Source organism: Porcisia hertigi, chromosome 9, assembly GCF_017918235.1.
Source record: "Porcisia hertigi strain C119 chromosome 9, whole genome shotgun sequence".
Classification (NCBI taxonomy): Eukaryota; Euglenozoa; class Kinetoplastea; order Trypanosomatida; family Trypanosomatidae; genus Porcisia; species Porcisia hertigi.
In genome coordinates, this window is record NC_090568.1 from 13,752 (window position 1) to 31,841 (window position 18,090).

At 50.2% G+C, this 18,090-nt stretch overlaps 2 protein-coding genes across 2 annotated transcripts; both read left to right on the top strand.

Annotated features, from left to right (window-relative positions):
- Positions 1 to 1,990: 1,990 nt before the first annotated feature.
- Positions 1,991 to 5,965, top strand: JKF63_06807 (uncharacterized protein; the record flags this gene model as incomplete). The annotated part of the gene is made up of 1 exon (XM_067902755.1): positions 1,991 to 5,965. The coding sequence occupies one exon, from the start codon at positions 1,991 to 1,993 to the stop codon at positions 5,963 to 5,965; it is 3,975 nt and encodes a 1,324-aa protein (XP_067759114.1).
- Positions 5,966 to 7,737: 1,772 nt separating this feature from the next.
- JKF63_06808 (uncharacterized protein) lies at positions 7,738 to 8,475 on the top strand (the record flags this gene model as incomplete). The annotated part of the gene is made up of 1 exon (XM_067902756.1): positions 7,738 to 8,475. The coding sequence occupies one exon, from the start codon at positions 7,738 to 7,740 to the stop codon at positions 8,473 to 8,475; it is 738 nt and encodes a 245-aa protein (XP_067759115.1).
- Positions 8,476 to 18,090: the final 9,615 nt, after the last annotated feature.

Consider the following 18,090-nt stretch of genomic DNA (forward strand, 5'->3'; position numbering starts at 1 on the left):
CTGGTGAGCAACGGCATACAACAACAACACCAACAACTGCTGCTGCTGCTCCACGCAGCGGGGTGGCAAAAAAAAAAGACTCGTGTGCGTGTGTGTGTGTGTTTTTTTTTTTTCGGTGTGTGACTTCACAGAGAAACACACGAACTTATCATGGCACTACTACTTCATGTAGTGCCTCCACTACATCTGCGCGTATTTCACTCAATTGAACTTAGTGACTTTAGTTTTTCTCTTCAACTCTCACCAACTACTTCCTCGTATGTTTATTCGTGTTTAGTCTCGCCTCCCTTCTTTTCCCTTCTTTTCCCTCCTCCTCCTCCCCTCTACCCATTCCACGCTCTTTTTGAATTGATGTGTAGCTCGTCCTCTCATCCTGTTTCTTTTTTTTTGCAGATTTCCTCCGAAATGCAAACAAAAAAAAAGAAAAAAAAGCATCGCGCAAGACTTCTCTCCCCCCACCCCCCACCCCCCCTTTTTCCCTAACAACCTTTGGTGCACGCCATCTGGAATAGGTGAGGAAGAGATATCCGTGGTGCGACTCCAGAAAGTACTACACTGAAAAAAAAAATAACCACAACATATTGTCGATACTGCAGACACTACAACATCAAATCGAAATTTCGGACAAATATAAAGTGCCCCCCCCCCCCCCAAAAAAAAAAAAAAACAGCAGTAACAGCAACAACAGAAAAAAGAATTCAAAAGAAAAAGGAGAGCGCGAGAAAAAACAGTTTCCAATTGCAAAAAGTTCGGTGCGAGAGCTGCTCTGGAGATGATGCCGTTTCGCCCTCTTGCTTGTTTCTGTGTGTGCGTTGTCGCTGCTCGTTTGTTCTGTATTGCGCCTTGTGTTTTTTTTTTCCCATCCCCATTCTAACAAAATCACCCAGTGAATGCGTATTTCCTGGTATGTTCAACAGAGACAATGAAAAGAAAGCTTCAACAACAACAGAAAAAACAGAACAGAAAAAACAACGGAGAAAGATGACAATTGTGATTTAAAGGAGATTCAATTCTGTTTTTTTTTTTTTTCAGAGAGGAAATGACGAAGAGGAGTTTTGTTTACGCAGCTGAATGGTTCTCACATACATACACATGTGTGTGCGTGTGCGTGTCTGTCTGTGTGTTGCACGGACAGGTGGAGGTGTACATTCCGACCCCCCCTCCCCCTTTTTTTTCAGTTACAAGAAGAAAAACGAGGGAGTAAACCAGTGCACCAATGCCCCCCCCCCCCAAATTTTCAGCGTGATGAGCCTCTTCCCAAGCGGAAAATAAAGAAAGCACAGTGGTTTGGCCACATCGTCCGTAGTAAAACTGTGATGGGGCAACGTTACCAAGCAGGGCGGCAACAGGTAAACAGGCATGGGTTTCGGACTCTAGGGCTGCTGCATGGGTTCACACGTGAGCGTCTGCCGTGATTAGGCTGCGCATGACGTTACCTGATTGGTACGTTGCGGGCTCGAAGAGCAAGTGTGTCGCGGTAATCGCTGCGCACTCTCTTGTTGCCTGCGACTTTGCAGCCGTTGCGTCCCTCCTTGCGTTTTCCCCCACTTGAGCGCCTCTTGCTACTCCTCGGTCGTCGAAGTCGTTTGTTTGGCTGTGGTGCTTATATAATCCCCCTGACCTCTGCAATGGATCACGATAATTGCCGCCGCCTCCATGGAGTACAGCTACTTTTGCCACGTTGTTTCTCATCACCTCGCTTGTCCTTTTTTTTTTCGCTCTTTGTGCAATTTTTCTTGAACAAAGTATTGGGCTGCACCACTGTACTGCCTCTGCACTGAGTGCTCAGTGGTTTTCTGCTTTCACCAATCCGTCACATCCGTTAACCTGTAAGGGCTCCAAAAGAGAGGGAGTGAAGGTGGGGTCCACACACACACACACACACACACACTCGGGATACCTCATCTCCCATAGGCCCACAGCCTCTTGAGCGAAATTACCGTAGTTCATCTCGCAGTTGAAGGGGGAGGGGGATAATTCTGGCGACGCGATGCGGCCGAATAGACAGCGGAAGCCACAAAGTTCAGGCCGAGGTGGCCGGGGGCGAGGGCAAGGACGGGCGGGAGCACCCGCTACCACCGCTACAAAACCAACCTCGTCCATGATCACCAACGCTGGCAGAGACCTCATCATTGATGTACTGCACCACGCTGCCACGGGGGGTAGCGTCCCGGTGCCGGAGAAGCACTTCGACACCAATGCGTTTTCTCGAATCACGTTTCAGCGCAATTCACCGCTGACACCTTCCGAAATTCTCCAGCGGCTTTATGAGGGTTTGGGCTTTCCGCGTGATCTTGTCACACAGTACGTGAGAGACCTAGCTCAGGCCGAGAGGGTACCGGTCTTTGCCGATGTAACGCAGCTCCTAGACGAGGCTGGGCCATGCCAGTCTTTTTTAGTGGATAGCTGTTTCGAGCTCTTCAACTGTATGACGTGCTTCTCGCGTCAAGAAAGCGACAATCGGATTAGTAGGGAGGAGGGCACTGCGATCCTGCAGAGTGAGGTAGAGATGATCGAGGGTCTCTTCAGCGACAGCTTTCTCGGTACCAGACACTTTGAAGATGAGGACACAAACGACCGCGAACTGTATTTTGGTTTTTGCACCGCTGATTCCAGGCAGATGCTCGTAGTCGTACGCTTTCCCGATGACTACCCGATGGAGGCACCGTCCATTTACATCCAGCCGCTCCGTGGAGGCTCATCTGTGTCGTCTGCAAGTCTTGCTATTGCGCCGTCGGCTACCAAACGCTTTTCTGCTGTCGAAAGGCGCACCATCATGGATGCAGGCGTGCAGGCTATCAACAGTTTTGTTGGTGGTGGGTGTCTGATGGCGCTCATCTCGGCCATTCACGGCGCGGTGTCCTCTATGGAGGAGGTACGACCAGCCACTACGACGTCGTCGTCTGAGAGGCACACCGCTGCGAATGAGTTGTCTGCGGCGCAACAAAGGCGCAAAGAGTTTATCGGGGCTCTCACTGGCAACTGTGTGTCCAATAGGAAGGGCACAGAGGATCTGGTGGACGACGACAACGACGAGGAGGATCGCTTCATTCAGGTATCGATGCCCGATAAGGTCGAGCTGGCCACCGTGGACGCTGTTCGTGTTGACCAGGACATGGAGTGCCGCAGCTTCTTGATGTCCGACGCAACCCTCGACGCGGTACTCAAGTCTTCGTGGGAGAAGCTAAAGAGAGAGGGTTCTCTGCGTAAGTCGCGTGAATCGCTCCCTGCATTCAATATGCGTGAACAACTGCGGACAGCCTTGGAAACGCACAACGTTGTTGTGATTGGCGGTGAGACTGGCAGCGGTAAAACAACTCAAATCCCGCAGTTCCTCTATGAATTCATGTGCGAGGAAGGACACGGCAGCGCGGCTAATATTCTGTGCACCCAACCTCGTCGTCTGGCTGCTACATCTGTCGCTATGCGCGTTGCCGAAGAGCGCGATGAGGCAGTTGGCGGCACGGTGGGCTACTTGATTCGCCTAGAGAACTGCGTGTCGAAAAAGACGCAGATTACTTACTGCACCACAGGTATTGTACTGCGGCGACTGCAAACAGACAAATGCCTCAGTCGCGTTAGCCACGTGGTTGTGGATGAGATTCATGAGCGCGGTGTCGACACCGACTTTCTGCTCATCTTGCTGCGCGATCTCGTGCGACGGCGGCAAGATTTGAAGGTGGTGTTGATGAGTGCTACGATGGACTCGGATCTCTTTGCGCGGTACTTCGATGGCGCTCCACTCATCTCCATCAGAGGACGCACTTTCCCCGTCAAGGTGATGCACCTGGAGGAGATTATCCCTGCCGTCAACTATACCCTTGAGGAAGGCTCACCGTTCGAAAAGATTAGGTCGGGCAACGGGGCTCGAGGGCGTAACACACGAAAGAATGTGCTCAACCTTGACCTGGAGGATGTGGAGGAGGACGCGGAGCGCGAGAGACAGCAGCAGAGGCTAGCACAGGTGGTTAGTGCGTCACCCAAGACTCTGGATACGCTTGCGCGCATGGACTATGATGTGATCAATTACGAACTGATCGAGAAGATTGTGGAGTATATCGGAGCCGTGTTGCGCGTACCAGGGGCGGTGCTCGTGTTTCTCCCTGGTATGGCTGAGATTCAGCGATGCCTTGAACAACTGATGCTCAACCCACACCTCGCCAAAACATGTCTCTTCTATAACCTGCACAGCTCACTTGGATCTTCGGAGCAGCAAGGAGTCTTCTGCCGACCACCACCGGGTAAGCGCAAGGTGATTCTCGGCACGAACATTATGGAAACTTCCATAACGATTGACGACGCCGTCTACGTCATCGATACCGGAAAGGCGAAGGAGAACCGCTACAACGCTCGCAAGAGCCTGTCCGAGCTTGTCACGGTGAATATCTCCAAGGCGAATTGCCGCCAGCGACAGGGTCGAGCGGGTCGTGTGCAGGAGGGCTTCTGTTTTCGCCTTTTTACAGAGGCGCAGTTCGAAGCTTTTGAAAACCATCAACTCTGTGAGATGCACCGCGTGCCGCTGGAGAGCCTCATTTTGCAAATTTATGCTCTTCACCTTGGCGACGAGGTGGAGTACTTGCAGAAGGCGCTGAGCCCCCCCGAAGAGCGGGCGATTCGCAGCAGTGTGAAGGTACTGACGGCGCTTGGCGCCTTGACGGCAGAAAAGCGGCTCACTTCTCTCGGACAGCACCTTGCCAACCTGCCCCTCGATGTGCGTGTGGGTAAAATGATTATCCACGGTGCATTGTTGCAGTGCATCGACCCTGTGCTCACCATGGCCGCCTGCCTCGCCACGCGGTCACCCTTCCTTGCATCTGTGGATGTTCGCCAAGAGGTCGTGAATATGCGACGCGCGTTCGCTGGGGAGACACTCTCGGATCAGCTCTCCGCGTGGTTTGCCTATAACAGGTGGTCATCGGTCCTACACCAGAAGGGTACTGCCGCTGCATGTAAGGTGTGTCGGGACTGCTACCTATCTCCCGCGACACTGAAACAGATCGAGTCTACCAAGCGCCAATACGAGCGTTACCTCTACGAGGCCGGCTTCCTGGACAAGGTGTCGGTTTCAAAGATTTCACCGAACAAGTTCATTTTCCCAACCTTCACAACGTTAGACGATCGCGTATTTGAGGCGGGGGGTCAGCACTTCAACGAGAACTCCACGAGTACGCGGTGCATCTTGGCGTGTCTTGTCGCCGGCCTGTACCCTAACATTGCACACATACGGGTGCCACGTGGGCATCGCGGCGGCGGCGGCGGCGGCGGGAGCTACGGTGGGCGGCACGCCGTGAAATTCTTCACCTTTGATGGGTCGGAGTGTCTGGTGCATCCTTCTAGCGTGGCCGGCAAGGAGACGTCATTTTCGTCGCCACTGCTTGTATACGTGGACAAAGTGAAGACGACGTTCACATTTTTGCGGGAGGTGTCGCTGGTGGCACCGCTGCACGTCATTTTGTTTGGCAGCGGTAATCTGGAATACCTTGCCAAGTACGAAGAGCTCTGTGTGGACGAGATGACGGCTTTCAAGTGTCGCCAGGATGATGCAACGTTGCTGACGCACCTCAAGGCACAGCTAGACTCTGCATTGACGCAGAAGATTAATGACCCGTCGAAGACATGGGAATCGATCAGCAGTGTGGTAGTCCGTGCCATCGTGAGACTCTTGAAAGAGGACGGCGGGCAGACAGGTGGCCTCAAGATTATCGATCGCCGGCTGCCGCGCGCGCCGTTGACCGACTCACTTCTCTCGGAAGCAGTGGCGGCGGCAGCCAATCCTGCTGCTCCTGATGACCAGCCTTTCAAGACGAACAAGTCGTGCTTTATTTGCGGTGAAGCCGGGCACGTGTCGCGGTACTGTCCGCATAACACCACGCATGAAAAGGGCGGCCCACCGGTTCGTTGCTTCATTTGTGGCCAGTGGCATTATCCGCAGGACTGCACACTAGTGAAGAAGCTGAAGCGGTAGTAGTAGTAAGAGTTGTAATATGCAATCCCATTATGCACACTCTCATTCTCCTCTTCTGATTGGTCAACGCGTTGGGGTGCACAGCCAACTTGCTGGTGGTTTTATTCACATTTTTTTTTGGTGGTGGTGGTGGGGGGTATTCCCCTACGAGGTGCGGGGGCCTTCACCGCTGAATCCCAAGTTTATGTTCAGATCGCTGACACTGACTTTGCTGCAGAGGGCTCAGCAAGGTCTTAGTCCCTCACGGTGATCCCCCAAGTATGGGGGACGGCAATGAAAAGGGGGATAAAAAAAAACAATACAGGACAGCATCATGTGAGGCTACATGTCCTCGTAAACAAAAATGCGCGCGTCTGGCAGCGGAGGGTATCGGGGGATATTCGGCTAAAGCCTTGTTATGCCGAGAGAAGTGGCAGACACAGGAAGGAGGCATGAGACTAACTTTTCGTCCAACCTCAGGAAGCGCTGCGCCGGTGGCGCGGTGTGGGCTCCCCTTCGCGTCCGTACAACAGAGGTGAGGCCTCTTCGTATTGCTTTTCTTCGCCGCGCCGTTCATGACCGAAGAGCGCATTGGCCTAAGCTCTGCGTGGCCTGATAAAGTGGGCGCCATGAGATGCGGTCGAAGAAATCGTGCAGATACACCTGAGCACACACGCAGACGTATTCAAGGGACTCTCTCTCTCTTGGTTTCCCCTCGCTCACCTCCTCTATGTCGTACTTTTCTCTGTGCGTCTCTTTCTCCTTTTGTATTTGTTGCCGTCCAACGAATTTTCCCATTCCCCTCCGCCCCCCAAAAAACACACACACACACACACACACACCAAAAAAAACCATGAAAAACATCATTACATTCCGTTTTTCCATGCGCCTCGCACATCAATACCCCCTGTACGGACAACCTCTGCTCATATTGCCGGGGGGGATACATCCAACCGTTTCTAGGCTGCATGAATACATTCTTGTCGATCTTTTGTGCATCTCGTGTATTTCTTTTCCTCTGTGTCATTTTCACGCTCTCTTTTTTTTTTCCCACTCAACCTCTTTTTATTTTCCCCCGCAATCTCTCGCGCTTGCGATTGCCGTCTATGCGGGTGCGCGCGTGTTGAGAAACGCTTCATTCTCTTTTCACTCTCATTTCACTTAACAGTCTCTTATATATTTTTTCTGTGTGCGTTTTTTTATTTTTCACTCACGGGCATGTGATATCTTCTCGGCGCTTCACCCGAACACATCTACACTTCTTTCTCCCCCTTCCTTTACTGCGTGCGCATTTGTGCGTCTTTTTTTTCGTATTTTTTTTTTCACCCGTTCTTTGTCTCTCTCTCTCTCTCAGCCGTGTGTTTCCCCTTCCGTGCTCTTGTCTTGGACGCATCCGGTTTATCTTGTTGCCCACCCCCCCTCCCTCCCCCCGCGTTGAGTGATTCTCTCTCACGTGAAGCAATTTGCATCAAAAAGTTTTACTTTTTTCGCTCACTTTCTTTTTTCGTTTCGTACTTACTTTTTCTTGTACCGCAGATTATAGAGTATATATATATATATATATATATCTGTATCTATATTTGTTTATATATGAGTATATAGTATCTATCTATCTGTCTATCTATATCTATATATATATTGGTTGATGTATATATATATATAGATATATATAAATATATATGTTTATATATAATTGCTCTTTTTCTCACTGCTTACCTTTAGCGTTTTCTCGTTCTTTTTTTTTTTGAGATCACCCACGTCATCCTGCTGAACCTGATTAGTACAACCCTAGGATGTACTCGCAGTGTGCTACGCAGCCTCTCGACGACGACACGTTGAAGCAGAGCCGAAACGTGTATGTTGCCAGCCTGCCACTCAGCTTTGACGACCAGCAGCTGCAGGACCTCTTTTCCACCTATGGACGCATTGTGTCCGCTCGAATCATGCGCGCCAAGAAGTCACACGCATCGAAGGGTTACGGGTTTGTCATGTTTCGTGAGGTTAGTAGCGCCGAAAAATCAATCGAGGGACTGCATGGCCGCGTGGTGGGTGGCTCGCGAATTCAGGTGCGTCGCGCAAATGCGGATGCATCCATGACATTCAGTAAAGTGTCGCACACCTCTGTGGGCACCCCAAGCACGACTTCGACACCGAGCAACAGCACCACATCTGTTATGCAGTGCGGAATCCCAGCTTCTTTTTCGCAGCATGTTCTATATTCGACCACCATTCCTCAGGCGGCCAACAGCCTGTTCACTGCACAGCCGCCAGCGGCTTCGTACGCAATCGTTTCCCCGAGTGGTTACCAAGGGCAGAACTCGACACCTGTGTCGATCAATCAACACTATGGGGCTTCAATGAACCCCAACGTACTCCAGGTGCAGAACGGTGGTATTGCTGCCCCTTACTACCCGAACGTGCAGCCACAGCAGGTGTCTACGCAGATTATCCAGCAACAACAACAACCTCTGTATATGGTGCTTCTACCTAACGGGCAGTCTATCGTCCAGCCGTACCAGTTTTCTTTGTAAGGCACGTATGCGAATGTTTTCCGCACACAATGGAAAAAAAAAAGAAAGAGGGACACTCAAGCTTCATCGTACCATACTGGAAAAAAGGGGGAGGAGAGGCCTGCGCGTCAACACGAAACCCTGCGAGCCCTCAAATATTGACGCAAGCACGTCGCAAAAAAAAGAGGGAGGGAGGCTGGTTTGTTGCAGTGTGGCCTTGGTTTCGAATATGTTCGATATCCAGATTCATTTCCTTCTTGAGGTGGCTCATAATGAAGCGGCTCCCCTGGTTTCTGCAAACGTGTGTTTTTTTTTTTGGTGACGTGTGTCTTGGGGCTCATTCGTATATGTGCGCGCGCGTCGGTGTGGAGGGGGGAGCAGGCATCTTGAGAGCCTGAGTACCTTGTCCGTGCGTTTCCTCTTCTCGAAACGCAAAACACGCTGAGGAACTCACAATGCATTCGAAAAGAAAAGAAGACAAAACACATGAATGGGTGTATCGGCGCAAACGCCTTAATGTGGCACATCTCTCTGTGTGTGTGTGTGTGTGTGTGTGTGGTAAAGTGTGTATACCTTTTTTAAAAATGCTTCGGCACATGTATGGATTGCACTACCCCACAAATGCGGAGGGATCACAGCGTTTTTTTTTTCCACTCTTTTCGTGCCCAGCCGGCTTCTTTTGTGTTTTTTTTTTATTCCCTTCGCCCTTCCATCTTTTCCAAGTAGCGGGATCAAGCGGTAGGACACAAGCAAACACACGCACACACACACCAACGTACACATCACCGACAGCCCTAACCATAATCATGAGTGCTGTCACAACCCCCTGGGAGGGGGTATGAAGGCAGTGGGCCTGGCAAGGGGGCGACGACTATCGACGCTCCCTACTTCTGTCCTTTCCCCTCATTGTGGTTTTTCATTTATCTTTTTTTTCCTCTTTGAGAAGGAGTTCCACAAGTCCTTGGCTCTTTTGTTCTGAGCGCTCCATTGAGTTGACTCGCGTTGGAAGAGCCGACATATTTTAGATTCGCCCCCTTCCCCCTTTCCCCTTTTCCCTTTCCCCCCCCCCCCTCCCCCATTCGACATCCTTTTTTTTTTCTTCTGTTGGAGTCCCCTGCGTGCATACAGACATATGTGGTTCAATGGATCTGTGTGTTCGTGTTTTCTTGTGGGGCGAGAGGGAGGAAAAAAAAAGGATAGCGAGCTTAAAAAAAGAAATTTTTTTTTCTTTGGCGACAATCAGGATCTCTTGGCCCTCACACAGATATTCGGTGACTTTTTAGATATATACGGTGAATAGGGAACTAAGGATAGGGTGAACAAAGAAATGATCGAAACTCGCTTGCCTCTCACAAAGGGAGAAGCCACACACACACACACACGCACACTTATTTTATATGTGTGAATTTCTTTTTTCTTTTATCGTCATAAGGGAAACGGGAAAAAAAGGCACGGAAATCCTACGGGCAAAAAAAAGGTTTTTCAGCAAACGAAAATCGATTTATGTGCGCAAAGCAAAAAAAATCAAAAAATTTGAGAAGTAAGAAAAAAATGTCACATATAAATGTGTGTTCCTCCTCCTTCTTTCTGTTGTTGTTGACTTTCGTCTTGTTCCGGATCTTGGCGACTACTCATTTGAGGCCGTTGAATTCTTTTTGGCTCGCCCCCCCCCCCCTCCCCTCCCCCTGTGTCTGTATTTTTTCCCCATACATTTTAGTTAATGCTCTTCTTCTCCCCCGGCTTCTGACTTGGCTGTGCTTTGAGCTCTCTTCACTGCCCTGGTAAGAGTGAGGCCTCCTTTTTTTTTCCTTCGGTCCCCCCCCCCACCCGCTCCTACTTACCTCAGAGAGTTTGTTTCTCATAACCGCCCTCAGCACTTCTTTTAATTCTTTCTTCGAACTCCGATGATGATGATGATGATCTCCGCGTGCGGTAGTGGGACTTGAGTGTTTTTTTTTCTGCGTGTGAAGGCGGAATTAAACATATAGCCCACTGTTAATGAGGAGCCATTTTCTTCTGGGAGCAGGGTATAACGTGCCCAAGTTTCTACGGACACCAAAGCGATGCACCACTGCTGGCGTTATCGCTCGGGATTTGAGTCGCGTGTTGTCGGCGTGAGACAGGGCAGTGGGCACCTTCAAGCTATCTGCATGATGCTTAAGGTGCCAAGGTGACTCAACTGCGTGTTACTCGACCTCCCCCCTCCACCCTCCCCCCACCCCCTCCACACCCACACACCCACACCCCCACACACCTTGTGGTGGAGGGCCTGAGACGACCCCGGAAGTGGGGGTGGGGGGGTCGCAGCACGTTTCGAGGAACTTTTCAGGAGCCTTTGTCAGTCGACCTGCGAGGTTGCGGTGCACAGAGGTTCGAGCCAAAGACTGCTCTCAGGTGACCACTGAGTCGGTGTAGGTCTCAACTGTGTCTCTCGCCGCTTGGCACCACGGGATAGGCTTCTGGGAGACTGGTGTAGGGTGTGTGTGTGGTTTGTGGTCTTTCCACGCATCTTCTACGACAGCGTGAGGCATCCTGGCAGGAAAGTTTTCTCCTGTAAAACCAAAACTTTGCCAATTGAGGACTTTGTCGAGAGCGTTGATGCCTCCTCGTGGCTTTGGAGACGTCCGTGCATGTGTGGGGGTCGTCCTGCGTTTTCTTGATGGCTTTCGCACTCGTGAGACACGTTTTTTTTCCATCTGTCTTATTTCTTTTTTTTTTTTTCGGGGGCCGCCTCATCTCGACAAACGAGCGGTTGCCCGCTCTTCACCAGAAGAACGCCGAACGGGGGGAAAAGGGGGAAGGCAAAAAGGAAAAGGCACTACGCACACTTTTTCAATCAGCCCAACTTTTTTCCCCTCTTCCTCTCCTCCCCCCTTTTTCTTCTCGTCTGTCTGTGTGTGTCTCCGTCCGTGCGCGTACTGAGGTGTATCTCTCTCGCTCCCTTTTTTTATATCTGATCGACTTGTTTTTTTTTTCTGTAGTGAAATTCGCATTTTTTTTTGCGTTGCTCTCCGAATTCACTTTTCAAAAGCGTCACGTCTGTTGATGCGGCTGTGAATACTTGATGGAAGCCCTCCACGGACAAAAAAAAACATCAATGAGGCTTTCTGGGAAAGTGCGTCGAGGGCGGACACGAGCGACGAAAAGGAGGTTAGAAGGGAAACAGCTTTAGATGGAGGATGATGAAATACGTGTGTGTGTGTGTTGTGTGTGTTGTGTGTGTGCTTAAGCGCCGAGAGGAAAGCCCGTATGAACTACTGACCTAGCTCCACGTCGCCTCTTCCCTCGCTGCTTCATGAAGCCGTCAATTTTGTGTGAAGCACCTCAACGCCAACCTCTACTGTCTGTGAGAAAACGGCCGCGCGACAATGCGTATTCAAGATACGTGTGCCTTCTTATCGATATCATTTGCTATGTATTCAGTTTGGATCACAGTCTCTCATCTCTCCCACCCTTTCCACACATCGTTCCCCTCTCCATGCGATCTCGTCCTCATTCCCTCTGTGTTTCGATAGCTGCTTGTTCTGTAGCAAAAACTACTCACGAGAGGTTAAAAATAAATCGTTGTCGACTATTTCTCTGGCCCCGCTTTATTAGACTGTAGTGAGACGCTCTCTTTGAAATGCACACAGAACAGGTACGCCATGTAGCCAATCATTTCTCTTAGTGTATATGCATGTCTCTCGTTTTTTTTGTGTGTGTTTATGCTGGGCATGTAACTCTTCCTCCTCTCAGCCCCCCTTCTGCCCTCTCTCCCCTTTTGTTGTTGCTATTTACGTGGTTACTGTGTGTGTGTGTGTGTGTGCTCCTGATTTGTGTCTTGTTCAATTGTCCATTTCTGTGTCTCCCTGCTTGTCTCCATCCCTTCCCCCATCTCGGTGTGCGCATCTCTTTTTTTTTGTTGTTGTTGTTGTTGTTGCTGTCGCGTTTACGCGCTCTCAGTTTTTACCGTCGCCTGTATTTTTCTTCCCAGATCTTTTTGGTTTCATGTCCCTCCTTCATTGGCGGCACTCGTTTTTTCTTCTCTCCTTGGCTCCCTTCATGCGCGTATTGCTTATCTCTTCCTCACCTTACCAGGCCACGTACTTGAAGCGTTCGTTAACTCTTGATGCTTCTCTTCCTTCTCTTCCTTCCCTCCCCCCTTCCCATTGTTACCCGACCTCGAAAACTTAAAAAACTTCTATTCCGCCTTTTTGTTTTGCTGTCTTTTTGTGGGAAGCGGCTGTTTTACCCCCCCCCCTCGTCGTCGTCGTCGTGGTTGTCTTCATATATAACAAACATCATCTCACTCTGGCAATGATTACGGTCCTCTGTGCGTGCTCTCCTGCCCTCGCTTAAGTCGTAGATGTGCATTCGTGTTGTGTCGATTCTGTGTAGCGCATTTCCACGTCTGCTTCTCACTCACACACACACACACACTCTCTCTCTTTCTGTCACCTTACCGATAACACTTGGATCTCTATGGCTGCCAAATATGTGAAAAGAGTAGGGACGCTTCAAGGAAAAGGACTTGGTTGTGGTATGGGGAGACCAGGCTCCCATTCTTGCAGTGTAATGGACAAAAAAAAAGTGGCGACTCATCGCGAAGTGTAGGAAGAAAAGCAAGAGACTATTGCAAGCAAACAGACCAAGCGCACTCTCTTATGTGGATTCTCGTATGTCTGCACGTATGTGGGTGGGTAGCGCTATTTCAAGCACCGACTGTAGGTGTCACTCGGGGCACTGCGCTCACCCTGAGGCATTTCAATCCCTATGTTGGCTTCCTTTTTTTCTTTTATCTCCCCCCCCCTCCCCTGGACATACCCATCGCCTGTAGTTTTAGCAGCTAAACCCGGTGTATGTCGTTTTGAGCATCACAACCCGTACTGCACGACTTTTGTCTTCCAAGCTCCAAGGGGATGACCGGATGCACCCCCCCCCCCCCAAAAAAAAAAAAAACAACAGTTGCCTCTGAGGAATCTCCCCCCCCTTTTTTCCCCTCGTTTACTTCCGCCTTGTGTGTGTGTGTGTCTCTATTTTATATTAACACCTGCATTTCTAGGGAATTATATTTGAAGTAATTTGTGTTACTGCCAGTGTGTGCACAAGCGGAGGCGGAGAGCCTCATCTTCTAGTGCTTCACTTTCCCTCACTTCCCCTTTCCTCACCCGCCTCTCGAAGGCAGCTGCCCACCCCGCGTTCATGGATTCTATGTGGAGCACTTTCGAAACGACTGCTCGATGAATGTCCGGTGATGTCCCGTGTGGTAAAACAAAATTGATGCGCACGTACCCACACCATTACACGAACACCCCTATACCGCGCTTACACGTGTACAGTTGGTGTGTTTCACGCGCCTCTCTTTACTCGCTCTTCCTCGAGCGTTTTTTTTTCTTCCCGCACTTCACCACCTCCCTGCCTTTTGTCTACGGACGCCTCCTCGTATGGGCTCGATGATTGTGCGATTCACTTTCCCAGCTCTCCGCTTACAAGTCCACAGCTGTAAAGGTGTATCTGATATATGCGACTGCCATTTGCATACGCGACTCGTCTTTATGCTTGCGCACCCCGGAGTGTTTCGCGTTCTCCCCATTCTCATTCTTGGTGATCAGAGGGACACACACGTCCGCACGTCTTCTCCGTAATTTTCTTTTTCCTTTTCTGCCTCGCCCGCTTTCTGCGAGTTTTGTTTCTCCTTCCCTCGTGCATTATCATTTATGTCTGTGCGTGTGTACTAACTTTTTTTTTTTGTGAGGGGGGGGGAGGGGTGAGGGGGGAGGACAAGGGTAGCGAGAGTGAAAAGGGGGTTTTGGGTGAGGCTCGCGGCTGCCAGGCATCGAAAAATAAATTCCCTCCTTTTTTTAATGATTTCTGGTGTTGAGTAGTTACGCTTGTCTGAGTTCGCCTTCCCCCCCCCCCCCAAAAAAAAAAAAAGTTAGTACACACGCACTCCTCCTATCACTTCTTATTGTATGTTTTGCCATCGCTCTTGCGGTTGATACGCTTTTCTCGTTTTCTTCTCTCGTACCAGAGTGCTCTCTTGTGTGCTCCTCCTCGTGTTCTTCTGTGACTGCCACGGCATCGCCGTCTCATGTCAGGAAGGTTTGCCGTATCCTTCCCCTAACGCACTCTGTACACAAAGGGAAAAAGGTTCGGCGGCCACGTAAAAAAAAATAAAAAAAGAGGGCAGGGTAGAGAGAGAGAGAAGAGGTATTCAATTCACGTTCATCTCGGTGGTGTAGTCGCCCACAGTTATTTTGCGCTCAACCGGACATTGTTTCTGTTGCTGTTGTGGTTGTGGCCTTGTTTTTCGCCTTTTTTGTTCCCCGCACAGAAGGGGGGGAGGAGGAGGGGGAGGGGAGAATCAGACATCCAGCGGCACCGCCATCGCCACGAGGCGCATATCGGAAATCCATACAACCTGCAACTATTTTTTCACCGCAGCCCCCCCCCCCCTCCCTTTGTATGCGCGTGGGTGTTTCTCTGTGTCTCCTCTGGCAAGATGCGTTGGTTGTATGTATGTGTCTAGTGGGGTTTGCGCTTAACCAGGGGAGAGAAGGGGAGTGGGGGGGGGCGGTGTGGTGTGTGTCTGCGCCCCCTGTGTTCGCTTCTGCTAGACTTCGTCTGTCTTGGCCTTCTCCTCTATATGTTCATCACGGTTTTTGTTTACTCCTGTATTATTCGCAACTGTATCGACAAGTAGGAGAGACCCCCTCCCCCCTCCCCGTCCACACACACACACACACACACGCAGACACTTTTATTCGTACTCTCAGGCACTCTTTTCGTTGATCTTCTTCTGTTCTCCCCTCTTCGCATTGATGTTGTGAATATTCATCATTCTCATCTTTGCCCCCCCCCCCTCTCTTCTCCTTTCAAAAGAAATTGAAGCAGAATGCGCTTCAGATTATATCTGCGGTGGCCATTCTTCTTCTCTCCGTTCAAAATCGAACCTACATAATATGGCTTCTTTGCTTGTTTTCTCTTGTCCCCCCCCCTTCCCCCTTCCGCAAAGTCGTTTTGGATTGCATGTCACTCATTGAGTGTGTGCGCAGTCGTTTTCGTTGTGCGACTCACTCGTATCGGTTTGTGGTGTTCAGTGTTCGCTGTCTTTTTTTTTGCTTCATAAAGTTGGAGGCTTTCTTTTACTCGGCCTCCTTCTTTTTTTTTTGAATGTGGTCTCTTTACTTCCTCTCTTCCCCCTTTTTTTGCTACATCGTATTTCTTTTTTTTTTTCGAGGCCGCTTTCTACCCTCGTCGTCGTTATCGCCTTCGTTCTCTCCCCCCACCCTCCCATATGTACACAAGACGCTCACCGGCTCACCCTTCCTCCCTGTACACTTCGGCTACAAACACCCATCAGTGGTCTCTTTTTTTTTTCCTTCTCGGTTGCGTCTCTCTTCCCTCTTTTTTAAAAGCCTGTTTTTTTTTCCGTTTTTCATATTTCTCTCCCCTCCCCTTTTGTGTGCGTGTGCGCTCTACCTGGTACTCTCTTTTATTTTTTTTATCTGTTGTCCGACGTGGTCATTGCTCTGCCTGTTTTTCATTGTTCCCGTATATTTTTGTGTGTGCAGGTGGTGTAACCTCCTCAGTCTTCCACAGAACACCTTTTTTTTTCGTTGTTGCTCGACTTTGATAAGCGGAGAAGTACCCAAGGCGCCCCTTACGCCTGTACGTTGGCCTCCCAGCAAAGCAAATCGAGATGTTATTCACAAATAACCTGTGTACGTCTTACACTAGCCTTGCGACCAGGGGACAAGTACAAGGAACGGAGGTCAGGGTGAAGATCCGCTCACGGGGCACCCCTCGAGGAGATGCTTGATTGCCTTCGCGCATGCGCTGATCATTTCTTCTTCTTCTCCTGTGCTTCACCCTGATTGCTGCTGGATTCGTATCACTTGCGGTGTTTTTCTTCATTGAACTTACGATTTGTCTAGCCTTCCCCCTTTTTTTTTTGTTACTCCCCCTTCAGACTTTTTCGTTTCGGCGAGACATTCAAGCAGAGGAACTGATATGCTTTGCCACGGTGGGGGAGCGGCGGCGGGGGGGGGGTGGGGGCGTGGAAGCATTGCGCGTAGCTGTCCTGGTTCCATGTGTGCAATGTCTCCACGCGGTAGGAAGGGGAGCTTGTCGGTACACAAAGGGAATTTCTTTGTGATACCCCACTTCTCCCTTAACCGCCATGGATCCCGCACCTCTAACATAAACAGTTGTGTCAGCGAGAGACCCTCATTATCATATGAGGAAGTGTGTCGAAACGGCTCATTACTATCAGACCAGATAAGACTTTTCGTCTTTTTTTTGTGTGTATGATTTTTGAGGCTTCTCTCGCGTCAGCGCGCATGACCACCACCACAAAAAAAAAAGTCTTTTTTCTCTGTCAGCTTGCGCAGAAATGGGATACCCCGCTGTCCCTACTTTTTTCCTACCCCTTGCATTCTGCGTCGTCTCTTTGGCGCGTGCGCTCTGCCCGAACCCCTCTTTGCTCTCTTCTATGCCCTTCACGTATTTTCGTGTGTGCGTGTGCGCTCGTCTATTTGGCACCATCACTGTATTCTCTCATTGTGGTTCTCTTACCTTGGGGTGTCTGCCTCCCCTCCCCCTCCCCCTCCCCTCCCCTCCCCCCTTCCCTCGTTTCTCTTCCCTCCCCACAAAAGACGAATGACAATCCACGTTTTATCTCGCTTTCGTTACTGGATCAACCAGGCAAAGCAACCCAAGGCGAGGTGCGTGCACTAAAGAAGAACGGAGAGATTTTTTTTGGTCACTTGTTCTGCACCCGTTCCCAATGTACGTTTTTATTTTTATTGTGTGCGTTCTGTTATGCCTCACTTTCCTCGCACCCATACATCCCTACCTCTTTCCACACATCGCGTACACCTTTGTCGTCCTGCTCAGATTGTCTTTTTCAATGAGCCCGCCTTTTCTCATATAGAGGTGAAGAATGGATGTGTGAGTTGGCGTGGCGGGCTTGCTTGAGGGGGGGGAGAGAGAAGTGGCGGAGAGGGTTGTGGTGTATTGTGTGAATCGACAAGCTCGGAAGTTTGGGGGAGTGGGGGTTAGGGTACAGGGAATTAAATGGGTCTACAATTCCCTCGTTCGGCAATGATGTGCGTCGCAACAGGAGTTTCCCCGCTTTTTTTTTTTGTTTCACATCAACCCTCCACTTCATATGCACACCTTCTACGCGCGTACTCGGGAAATATATACACCAATACCCCTCCTCCTCCTCCTTCCCTACAGGGGTGGTGGATTGGGGGTGGAGGGTGGATTTGCGAAAGAAAACGGAGTGGCGACGAAGACAAAAAGGAGGAACTTTTTTTTGGGGGGGGCGGCAAAGACGTGCCGAAACGGAAAAGAAAACGAGAGCCGTTATTTCGTGGTTCCAAAAATAGGAACCAGCATATATATGAGACGAAAGGTCATCTTCGTCTGTCGGTAGCCTTGGTATGTGTGTGTGTGTGTGTGTCCGCAGGAGCTCCTCCTCTGTCTATGTTCAGTTTCCAGCTGGTTTATTTCTCTCCTTATCAATCTTTCTTTTACGCGCTGTGGTGTGTGCGGCTTTCACTGCCTCCGGTGCTCGGTGATCAAAGGAGGCACCAACAGCAAAGTCTCCCCCCACCCCTTTACCCAACCACGATTTGCACAACACACACA